The 12055-nt window shown below is 33.7% G+C and overlaps 1 protein-coding gene across 3 annotated transcripts in view; it reads right to left on the reverse strand.

Annotated features, from left to right (window-relative positions):
* Positions 1-12055, reverse strand: part of NAV3 (neuron navigator 3) — a 556838-nt gene that overhangs the window by 207117 nt on the left and 337666 nt on the right. For all 3 annotated transcript variants that reach the window (XM_036018646.1, XM_028532259.2, XM_036018644.1), the window contains exons 4-5: positions 8841-8913; positions 6117-6300 (exon numbers count right to left, since the gene is read on the reverse strand). In XM_036018646.1, coding sequence (XP_035874539.1) covers positions 6117-6300; positions 8841-8913 — 257 coding nt within the window. The remainder of the gene's footprint in view (positions 1-6116; positions 6301-8840; positions 8914-12055) is intronic.

Genomic DNA, 12055 nt, shown 5'->3' on the forward strand with positions numbered 1-12055 from the left:
AGCTCTCATAGTCCTAAACCAACTCTCATCTGAGTTCCGAGTGTTACCATCATCACTGCCTTTAACATTTCTATCACCTATCAGTGTGACTTCTTATCTACTTCCCGCTCACATTCAATTATTTTCTGACTTACATGTTTCAATTCTATAAAACCTGTAACTAAAGTATTTGCTCGTGTGATTCAAACTATTTAATAGCAGAATAAAAAACATTTACTAATCTGGCTCAAAATTAAACTAGAAAGCCCACATTTTAAGGAAAATCACCTCCCTTTTTAAAAAGTATTTAACAAATAAAAAGTATCTTTTCCACATACTATCATCTGACAACTCACATGTATAACCAGACTAGTATCAAATAAGAATAAATTTTAATTTTATAATTTCCTTTCACTATAATACTTTACCAGATACTTTTTGGGAAAATTAAACACTCTCACATGAATTCTGCTCACTGCTGGCAGCTCTCACGCGCCACACATTGTGTGTGGTTTTGATGCAGTTGAACTTTGTTATAACTAAAACTTTAATTGTCAAAAAATGGGAAAAATATGATTAGCAGAAATATTCTGAATACCTAAGACATACTTATGGATAGAAATTAGTTTTCTGATTTTGAAAGTTAAAGAATTCATTTCCACCTTTTTTTCGACAAAGGGATAGTGCTTCCCTCATCTCATAGTTAATATCTATAGAAATAACTCTGATTTTAACTCATCATTTTATATGAAAATATTTCTCATACTTTCCAAGTTAGTTGGAGAATGGGTATTTAGTGTACTTTTTTCAAAACAGAACGAACAGGTTTTATCTTTTGTATTAAGTAAATGCAAATAGGCAAAGCATTATGTAATACAGGAAGATAGTTAATCTTTACCAATGTCACATTCTTCTAGAGATCATTGAGATAGAGAAAATCTAGTTTTATGTTCAATATATCCAAATTGTTGAGAATTGATTACTTGATTAATTAAGTCTTTATTATCCAAATACAACCAAATGTTTTCCCATGTGAAGGATTAAGAAATTTAAAATTAAGAGTCCCACCTTTATTTTAATACAGATACCACAATGGGTGATTCAGGTCAAATGATGAGACACTGGTGATAAAGAAACAAGACTGCCTGCACATGTCATCAATTTAAACCACATAAACAAGTCGATTTCAGGGTTAATTCAGAAGTACGTAGCTTTCAATAGTATATTCCCTTTGCAAGATTAAATTTTATTGACAAGGGCAATTTTTGTATTTTCATATTATTAATTAGCAACATGAATTAATAATCTGGGTATCTTAAAGGCAATACTTTTATGTTGGATTAGTTGTAGCATTGATATTTTTTACCATTATGTAAATTTTTTTAAAGACAGACTGTGCTTTATTAGCTACAAATTAGATACATAATTTCTTTTTCTTTTTTAGAAATATTTTATTTATTTATTTTTATAGAAGGTAAGGGAGGGAGAAAGAGAGGGAGAGAAACATCAGTGTGTGCTAGCCTTTCACACGCCCTCCACTAGGGACCTGTTCCACACCCAGGGATGTGCCCTGACTGGGAAATGAACCAGCAACCCTTTGGTTCACAAGCAGGCATTCAATCCACTGAGTCATACCAGCCAAAGCAATAATTTCTGAATACTAGCTCAGTTATTGTATTTGGCTTGTCTGAGCAAAACAAGACTGAAAAGAAAGAAACTACAAACACAAGTAGCTTTAAACTATCAGTGACATTCCAAAGCCCAAGCCCTTCACTATATCACCTATTTACTTTTTCAGTACCAAACTGCTAACAGGCTTTGTAATCTGCTTCCTCATCCCACAGCACTGAAATCCCATATTAATAAAGGAACATTACTGCAGAGAGTTAGCCACACAGAGAGCAGTGAATTAATGGATGACTGCCAGAAAGCAAAAGGATCTGATAGCTATAACAAATCCATAAAAGACCAAAAGAAAGATATAGTCAGTGATTATTAGGACAGAAGCAAACAGTTCCATACACCTCGGTAATCTCTGATGGTTCCACTATGTGTCATTTTGAAACTTAATTGTAGTTCAATATGACCAACCAATAAACAAGAGAACATTTAATTATCTTAATTATATAAATTATATAAATATATACAAGTTTAACTTAAAATGACTTACAATTGTAAGTGTAAATCTATAAAGAGCTCCTACTTTAAATTTGAAGCTGCTATAATATAAATTCTTATATTTACTCATTTCAAAAATAATTATTAAGAACCTGTCTTGGCTGGTGTGATTCAGTGGACTGAGTGCCAGACTGTGAGCCAAAGGGTCACTGGTTTGATTCCCAGTCAGGGCACATGCCTGGGTTGCAGGCCAGGTCCTCAGTAGGGGGAGCACAAGAGGCAACTACACACTGATGTTTCTCTCCCTCTCTCCCTCCCTCTCTCTATAAAAATAAATAAATAAATAAATAAATAAATAAATAAATAAATAAGAAAACTTACTATATGCAAGGCCCTGTACTAATTCCTTGAACTACAACAATGACTAAAATATAAAAATATTGCTGTCCCCACAGTACTTACATTCAAGAGAGTAGAAAGTGGTAATAATAAGCTATAATTATAATAGGTAACTAAATTGTAGGTTAGAGAGTGATTAGAGCTGCAGAAAAAGGAAAAGTACAATGAAGTACTACAATGGGGAGTGAAGATGGGCAGCCTGTAGCATTAAAAGGTTAGTTAAAGTAAGCATCAGTTAAGAGGCAACACTTGAGCAGGTGTCTTGAAGAAGGTGAGGATTTAGCCAAGAAGCAGTCAGGGGAGACCATGCCAGGCAAATGGTCTACACCCATTTCCTAAGATGGGAGCGAGACTGGGCTACATGAAACCACTGCAAGCCTTTGAACAGGGAGTGAAATGTGCCAGTTAAGTTCAAAGTGTTTTATGAGTACTGACCCACTGAACCCCCAAAACGACCTCATATGATCAGGGCTATTTTTATTCTCTTTAAAATGAAAACATGGAGCACAGAGGAGTTGGGTAAGTTGCCTAGGGTCGCGCAATTGGGAAGTGGTAAAATTGGATCTAATTGCAGGCACTCCGATTCCAGGGATGAGCTCTTACTAAGTAGAGGTCTAGCTGTTCCTTGAACATGACACACACATGCATGCATGCTCACATGTTTGTGCACACGCCCACAAACACACACCTACAAGAGTACAGAGGAAGCTGAGAGATCAGAAGGGGAGAGTTTGTTCCCTACATTCTATTCCTCTTGGTCCACATTTTACTTTCTTCTACATTAGATATTTTACTTGTTAGTCTTTAGATCAAAATATCTGTTTAAATGAAAGATGTTCAAATTGATTGAAAGTACATGCTATTATTTTCAAAAGAGCTAAACCAAATTAGCCATTCTTAATGTATAAAATAAATATTGTGGAAATATATACAGTTATGCCTATTTATTTTAAATAAACAAAGAGAACATATCAAAACACTCATGCTGAATTGAAACAATATATCCTAATATTTTTTATTAATCTACAAGGAAAAGTATCAGAACATTTTCTGGCTAAATATCCTGAATAATATAGCAACTAATTGTTTATATTGTTTACTTGGAAAGTGCTTTGGAATCAATGGAAAGACCTCATAAATTATGATTTATAACTCACATCCCAGGCAAATGAAGATAAATGTGTCACTGGAATTATTTTTCTGCATAAATTACCTTGGTTCTATTACACACCATTCCTATATATATTATCATTGAGGGCTTTTGAAAAATGCTTAAATACATTGATTATTATATGTAAGTCCACAAAAATTCTAATTCACAGATGATTTCACTATGAAAAATCTATGCAAGTTGAAATAAATATTAATGCCTGAAATATAATATTCTCTAAATCATATAATAATCTTATTACAGTTAAGATGAGATCCTCAATATTGCATTTACAATAGCAAGTACTCTACTTTTATTAATTAATAATCAATCCAAAAAGTAATTAAATCCAATTTATCAGAAGGAAATTTTAAGGGAGAGTCTACCTCAGTCAAAAGGGTCACAGGTAAAAAGAATACTTTTCCTATACTATCAATAAAAGAAATAAGACAGTTTTCCCCCAAATGGTATAAAATTACCATGACTGTTATACACAGCTCTATATTTTAAAATGTAACACAGTTCCATAAGAGCAATGCATATTCAGCAAGAATAGAAAAAAAAATATCTCCCAAATGGCTGTAACCACGGAGAAATCCTGGGCAAGAAACCACACACAGCAGATACAGAAATGCGTGAGGTCAAAGACAAATGATATTCCACATAACCTCCAGGTTCAACATGCTTTGTATAAGACCATTTAACTTCCTATATTTTTTCAGCTACTATTCTTGCTTCTTGTGAATTCAAGCAGCTTAAATCAAACGCTAGAAAATATTACTTCTGGCAATTTTCTAAACCTAGATCTCTTTCTATTAACCAGCTGCCCAAAATTAATCATAAAAAATAAGAAATAATGTTTCCTTTTTTCTCCTTCTATATTCTTAAGAAATTCAAAGAACTTACACAGCAGAGAATTTTTTTTTCACTTTGCTGCAAAATTTCACTTGACATCACAAAAGCCAATATGAGCTTAAACCAAAGCACGCCTGCATTACTGAGTACTGAGAAATATCCCTTGTCACTTCATGGACTTTGTAGTATCTCCATATTTTTCAGTGAAACTATAATTTTTCTTTTTACTAATTAACTAAGTGAGAGCTGATTGACAGATGAAAGAGAAAGGGATTTCTGAATTGTTGAATATTTGACAATAAGTGGGGTGTGATTTGTGATTGTATTTTGGAGTTTCATTTTAACTTTTTGAGTCAATGCTAATTACCAAAAACAAAGTCAAGATAAGCTAATTATTATTAAGTTTCAAGCTTTGCTTCTCAGATGAAAAAAGCTAAATATTTATGCATGTTTTTATGTGTATATATTTTTAAAGACAATGAAGAGTATTTTCACATTATACCTTCTCCCTCCTTAAGAAAAATAACCATAGCTATTTATATTATAAAGCTAACTACCTGATACCTTGGTCATTGATCAGGAACCAATGTGTCAACTCGGCTAGGTTTATTCAGTCCCACTTGTTCAATCAAACACTAATCTATCTGTTACAGTGAAAATATTTGGTGGATGTGGTTCAAGTCTACAGCAGTTGACTTTGGGTAAGGAAGTTTATCCTAGATAATCTGAGTGGGTCTGATTCATTCCTCGAAAGGTCTCAAAAAGCAGAACTGAGGATTCCTTGAGATTAAATTCCAGTTGCACAACATGTTCAGCTCATGCTGAGTTTCAGCTTGTTCTTCCCACTGCACTGGTGTTAGGATTTGACTTGCCTAGCCTGTTCCCATGAACAAGTAAAATAATTCTTTACAATAAATCTCTTAATACATATCTCTTACTGGTTCTGCTTTTCTGGTTGGACTCTGACTAATAAAATTCCAAACTGGGGGAAAAAAGAAAAATCAGTAACGCAAGAGGGAAGGAAGTTGGCATACTTCGTTAACACCCGCCCCAGGCTGTGTCTACATGCACCAACAGACTCGAGTCAGACAAAACATGTGTGTGTGTGTGTATGCCTACACACACACCATAATGCACACACACTCACACACACCCAATCTCACATCAGAAACAGTAAGTTTCCAAACACTCAAAGTCCTGTGTGTTTTAGACCTGAAATTTTTGACATTTAGTGATTCAATTAATCAGAAGCATCAACAAAAGATACCTACACAAGTGAAGACTGGAATTCAACAATTCAATAGCACACTCTAAATAATACAGTAATGTGCAGGAGGAAGTAAGTGTGTCATATTACTTAACAAGAAAGACATTTTACACACTTCAATACAAACAATAATCATCTTTATGAAACAAACACAAATGCTTCAGCTAGTAAGTGATATGTGTTGCTCATTCAACCAAAAGAGGTTTTTACTTCGATAACACACATCAAATAATCCCATCACATTGACAGAACTACAGAAATACACTTTTCAAAATCATAAATGACAATTTGTTAAAAACAATTTTCTACAAATTGCTTTTAAACACATCCCCTGCTACCCTTCCTTACCTGGACTGCATATCTTGCTGGGCTCTGGCCTGACTGGCTTCTGCTGGAGGAGAGGTGTGAGTGACCCGCTGCTGAAGTTCCACCAAGGACTGGTAATACTGCTGTTGATGGTGTTGTTGCTGCTTGTAGCGAGACAAACTGAAAAACAGCCCTAGAATGGCTTTTAAGTTTCCATTTCTTATTTCTGTATCAAAGGGAAAATATAAAAGCAGTATCATGTGAAATGAATGTGGCTTTTATTTTTATTTTTTTACAAATGAAATTCTATATGCCATTCTCTTCGATGGTATATCTATGAATGTAGAAATGTAATTTGAGTCTCTCGGTCATACATGCAAGCACATCTGAACTTCTAAACTATGCTAACATTTCCAAATATTTGAAATTTCAGGGAGCAAGTAAAGGGACGGAGGGTACAGAGAACAAAGTTTACTTGAGTGATGCTGTTTGCTGACCCTGAACTACAATTTTCTAGAGTTAGCTTCTTCTTGGAAATCGATGGGCTCTCTGTCTCGTGCTAATTAATCATTTGACTTGGTACTCTGGTTCCCTCACAAATACACAGCTGTCACCCACAAAGCGATGGCTGTGAACCGAAGAAAGAAAGCCACTTTAAATGTCATTGTCCTGCATTATAAATACTGATGGGTTGGGTGCAACTCATAATAGCAATTGAATTTATAGCAGTCAACATTCCTTCTAAACATCCACCACACAACTTATTAAAATACATACATACAGATATACACACATACTATATGTACTCCAAAAAACTGAGTACATCATAGGTACAATTTTAGGTGGTCAAATTCTTTTATTTTTAATTCAAGATATATATCAATAAATAATAAAGATCAGTTTACTCATGACTTTAGATAAAATGAAAATCCTAATTCTAAGACAGGTCTGTGTAAATTTTTCTAATATGGAACAACAAATTTAAATGCACAGTATAAACTGCAAACTGAGACTTTTTTCAAAAGTTTTCTCTTTAAGTTATAATTGAAAAAAAAATAGGAAAAGAGAGAGAGCAAAGCTTGAAACCAGTAATCATATTTTAAATAAAACCTGCTACTGACAATAAAACACACCTTACTGTGAGGTCAAGGCTTTATGTCTTTTAGGAGTTTAGGAACATTAATAAGCTATTTAGAATCTTTGCTCTCTGATGGTTTAAAAAGTCATACAAACTGTGCAGCAGAATTACTCATATGAAATGAGGCTCTAAGTTTTTCTTCTATTTATTCACCCAAACTTTCCTCACAGTTGGCATAATATAGAAGAGTGGGCTTGATCTGTATGAAGCTACAGTGAGAAAGTATTTTCTTACATAAACCTGAATGATCTTAGAGTTTTAAAGTGTTTCTTGTTTTATTACGATGCAGCGTTAATTAATTTAGAAAGTCATTTTGAGCATTCATATATTTTAGAAAATAAATAAAAATCCAAAGGTTTATGTTAATAAAGAATGTCATATGAGAAGGAAGATATATATAAAATAGTAGCATTTTTAGTTTGCTGTTAACCACTTAGAAAGTAAAACACCATCCTGGGGAATCTTAGCAAGTTTCAGTCTAAGTGACAGAACAATCAGTGAGGTCTGATTCTAAGCTTTTTGGCTATTAAATAGGTAATTTAATATCAGACATTATAAATATAAACATAATAAAAATGGGGAGTGGTGGGCGAAATGGAGACAACTGCAGTTGAACAACAATACAAATTAATTAAAAATATAATTAATGTTATATTAATTATATATGAAGTGTAATATAAAAGAAAATCTAAATATAGAAGAAAAATGGAGAAAAGTCAGTCAGTAATTCTACCAAATATCATTATGTTTGAAAAGCCACACAATTCCTCTTTGTCCAATGATAGCAAACGTTTAAAAACTTAGAATTATCTAGTATTTCTAGTGTCTGTGAGACAAAAGGCCTTTTCAGAGCAAACTGATTGTGGAAACTTTAAGCAATCTAAATGTTCACAGTGTTTAACAGTAGCTAGCAAATTTTTTAAATATAAGGATTAGTATTCTAATTAAAAATGGTTGTCATTTATACAGATCTTGCCATTTCATAACTTTAGCAATTGGTTTTTGTTAACAGTACTTGACAGTTTTTCATATATATATATGAAATATATATATATGTGGGAGACAAAGATTCAGAAAAAAAGATGACAGAACTAGTTGCCTTTTTCTGCTTTTCTGTATTCAGTTTTAATGATGATCTTTTAAACCTTAATGACTTAAAGTCTTTATACATAACAGTTATTAAATACTGTTAATGCTAATTATTTAAGAACTCATGCTGACTTATTTAAAATTATGGAATATTTAAACTAGAATTGCCAATTTGATCATATTGATAAAATATTTGAGCATTACACTATCATTACCTGTATTTAAATCTATTTATTATCCAGCATTATCTATCCACCAAAATCACTCTAGTTAAGACTCTAAAAATACTGTACATTGGTGATATCATAAAAATGTTCTGTTAATTTGCCCCCCTCCCGTATACCTAGTAATATAAAAAGCAGTTAACTAAAGCATACATTAATAACCATTGCATTTACATTTCTATTAGTTTAGAAACTTTACTCATTTTCTTTATTGTACTAAGGAGCTCTGCACTTTCAACTTACATTTCTTGCATTTTAAAAAAAACATCTTTTACAAACTTGGGCGTCATCTGTGACAACTGCACTTTTTCTTACCTTCGGCAGATAGACCTTGGACATTGACTCCTCTGGCTGCTAGAAAACTAAGGCAGACATCAACATTCTCAATCTGTAACACAGAGAGCAGGGAAAAAGTAACTTAGAGCAACATATTTAAATAAATAAACGAGCTAGAATAAAACCAGAGAGAAAGATAAGGAAAGAATGAATGCTTTACATTCATTTCATACTAGAGATCTCTACCAGAGTTGAACTAGAATTATTTTGGCTAATTGCAGAGTGAATATAAAGCGTGCATTGTCCAGTTTGGTACTTACAAACAATTCATAAAGGCCTGGTCAAGAATGGCATTCTTACAGATTAGCAACCCACCTACTCATACAACCCAATTGTTGTGATCCACAAATAAGATCACTTCACAAATGAGTCTCAACTAAATCACCCATGCAGGAGGACACAGTTGCTTGTGCAAGTCTTGGAATGTTAGGATGTGGGTATTTGAGATTCAACCAGTAATATCTGCTAAGTATGCCTAAAGATAAATAAGATGGACAAGGAGTTGATACAGCATGAGTGGGATGAAGCATATTTTCATCCTAAACCATGGCAAGTCTTTATTTTTAAAACTGTATTTGTATTTTTTTAAAGATTTTACTTATTTATTTTTAGGAGAGGGAGAGAAACATCAATGTGTGGTTGCCTCCCGCACCCCTCCACCCCCACTGTGGACCTGACCCATAACCCAGGCATGTGCCCTGACTGGGAATCAAACCTGGAGTCCTCTGGTTCACAGGCCAGTGCTCAGTCCATATCAGCAAGGGCAAAACTGTATTTGTATTTCTATAGCTGGTTGAATAATTCTCTGATTAAATACATGTGTTGCCTTTGTAATTTAAAAGACTGATGCCGTGGCTTTTAAATAGTTTCAATATGATAACCAGCTTGTTAACGACTTAGCGTGACAGAAAATCCCAATCATTTATGTTGATTCACAGGCTGATCTCAACATTGGCCATGGTGTTATACTGCAGTTAAATGTCTAAGTCTTTTTTAAAAGAATATAGTTCCAGTTCTTTATGATTATCTCCCTGGGTTTTTTGGTATTCCATAAATATTGAAATTCTAAAGTAATTAGGAGATTTAAAGTTAATGCTTGCCAAGGTATTATTTTCTGTCTCATTAAGTTCTCATCAAAAGCTATGCATGAGGACAAACGAAATTCTGCCAAAGTCCTCTCTAGCTTACCTTCATAACAAGGTCAAAATGTCTCTTAAAAATAAAAAGAAAAAAGAGATTCGAGGATCCATCTTATAAAATAGACAACTATTTATGTTTCTTTTTAAAAGTAATTTTGTATACAATTAATGATATCCCATGAGATGGTCTTTGCTTCAAAATGATTATAGACAGGGTATACACATTTATTCTGAGAAAAATTCATTTTTATATTGATTCATTTCAAAATGAGTTTAACTTAAATGATTCTATTGAAAAAACAATAGAGTTGAAGATGCTGAATATAACATGACCAATCTCAGCCTATCTTCCTCTTTACAGCTTAAGTAAAAATGACCTGCAAGGATGGTCTCACATAAAGATGAGCAAGAGAAGCCAAGAAAATAGCATATACTATATGATGCTCAAGTTATATGAAATTCAGGGTGAGCAGTACTAAACCATGAAAACAAAAGTTAGAATAGTGATGAACTGTGGAGGGACACCATCTGGACAGGGGCACTGGGGACCAGGCATGCTGGCAGTGTCCTTCACTGGGATCTGAATGATGACAACCCTGGTGTACACACAATGTAAAAAACTGATCCGCTATATAGTGAAGACTGTAGGGCTTTATATACTTTCCATTTGCTTTACCTCGATTTCCATTAGAGTACTTTACACTCTCCTACATAAGTTTTACTTGAATTAAGAATAAGAGTAACATGATGACTATTTGTTTTTTTGAGAACAGACGCTTGGCATACAAGGATAGAAGTATGGAAACATGTCAGGTGGGTGTTGCACGTAACTAAAGTGGAAGATTATCGTGTTCCAGATAAAGGTGATGAGAAATGGTCTGATTCTGGAAACATTTTGAAGAAAGCTAATAGGAAGATATGGCATAAAAGAAGAGAGGAGTCAAAGATGACTCTAAGGTTTTGGGCCTCAGCAAATTGACTGATGAAGTCTTTATCCACTAAAATGGAAAAAGACACGGATAAATACACAGAGTTGACTTTTGGACATGTTGTCTCATCTACTGGACACACACTTGGAGATTCTGAGTAGGCAGCTGGACACACAAGCTGGAGTTCACTGAAGAGGTTTGGGAGTATAGTTCTAAATTTGGAAGTCATCTTCATACATATGGTAATTAAAGCCATGAGGCCAGATTGAATCACCAAGAGGGTGCAGATACAAAAATGAAAAAGAAACAAACATTGAGCCCTAGGAGACTATTACTGGAAAAAAGAGAAGGAACCACCAGAGACTGAGCTCCATTTACAGTGAAAATAAAAGAAAATCCATTCTAAGTGCTGTGGCAGCACGTTTCTCACTTGGCTAGGTCACAACCACATGCATAGTGCATGGACAGTCACTCCAGGACTGCTACTTGCCTGTGACTGCATCATGCACGATTTCTTGGGTCCTTCTATTTGTAGCTTACATTTTATCAGAACGCCTACGTTGCCTCTCTTTTTCTTGTTAAGTTTAAACATGGTTAGATAACTACAAAATATTGACTGTATAATGGAAACAAAACAAAAAGATTCTAAGTTCTAGATATAGTCATAGATACAGTCAATATTTTCAGAAGTTTCAAAATGTATGGGCACATTGAGCCATGAGCGTTTTGGAGATTCTATGGAAATCATTAATGTTATATAATGGCCGAACCAAAAACACAATTTCTTTGGAGTTGATCTGAAAATGGACTGCTGTGTATGTTCTCTTTGTTGAAGATACTAAACAAATTCGATATAAGGCCCATATTTTACAACCGAGTAGTTTCTACTTGTATAATTAATATTTGTCTTGAAACATTATCATTTAATTTTGATGAGATTCTATAAAACCTAACCATTCATTTATTCAGTCTTCAAACACTTATTAAACTTACTTTAATCCTGGAATTATGCTCAGTACTATGGATACAAGTTTCAAGGCAGAGTCACTATTCTTATATTTTCTAAAGAAGATTTATTGATTTCTAATATTTTCCACTATTCCCATGAAAAAATGAGAGCCATTTT

Source organism: Phyllostomus discolor, chromosome 2 (genome assembly GCF_004126475.2).
Source record: "Phyllostomus discolor isolate MPI-MPIP mPhyDis1 chromosome 2, mPhyDis1.pri.v3, whole genome shotgun sequence".
In the NCBI taxonomy this organism is placed as follows: domain Eukaryota; kingdom Metazoa; phylum Chordata; class Mammalia; order Chiroptera; family Phyllostomidae; genus Phyllostomus; species Phyllostomus discolor.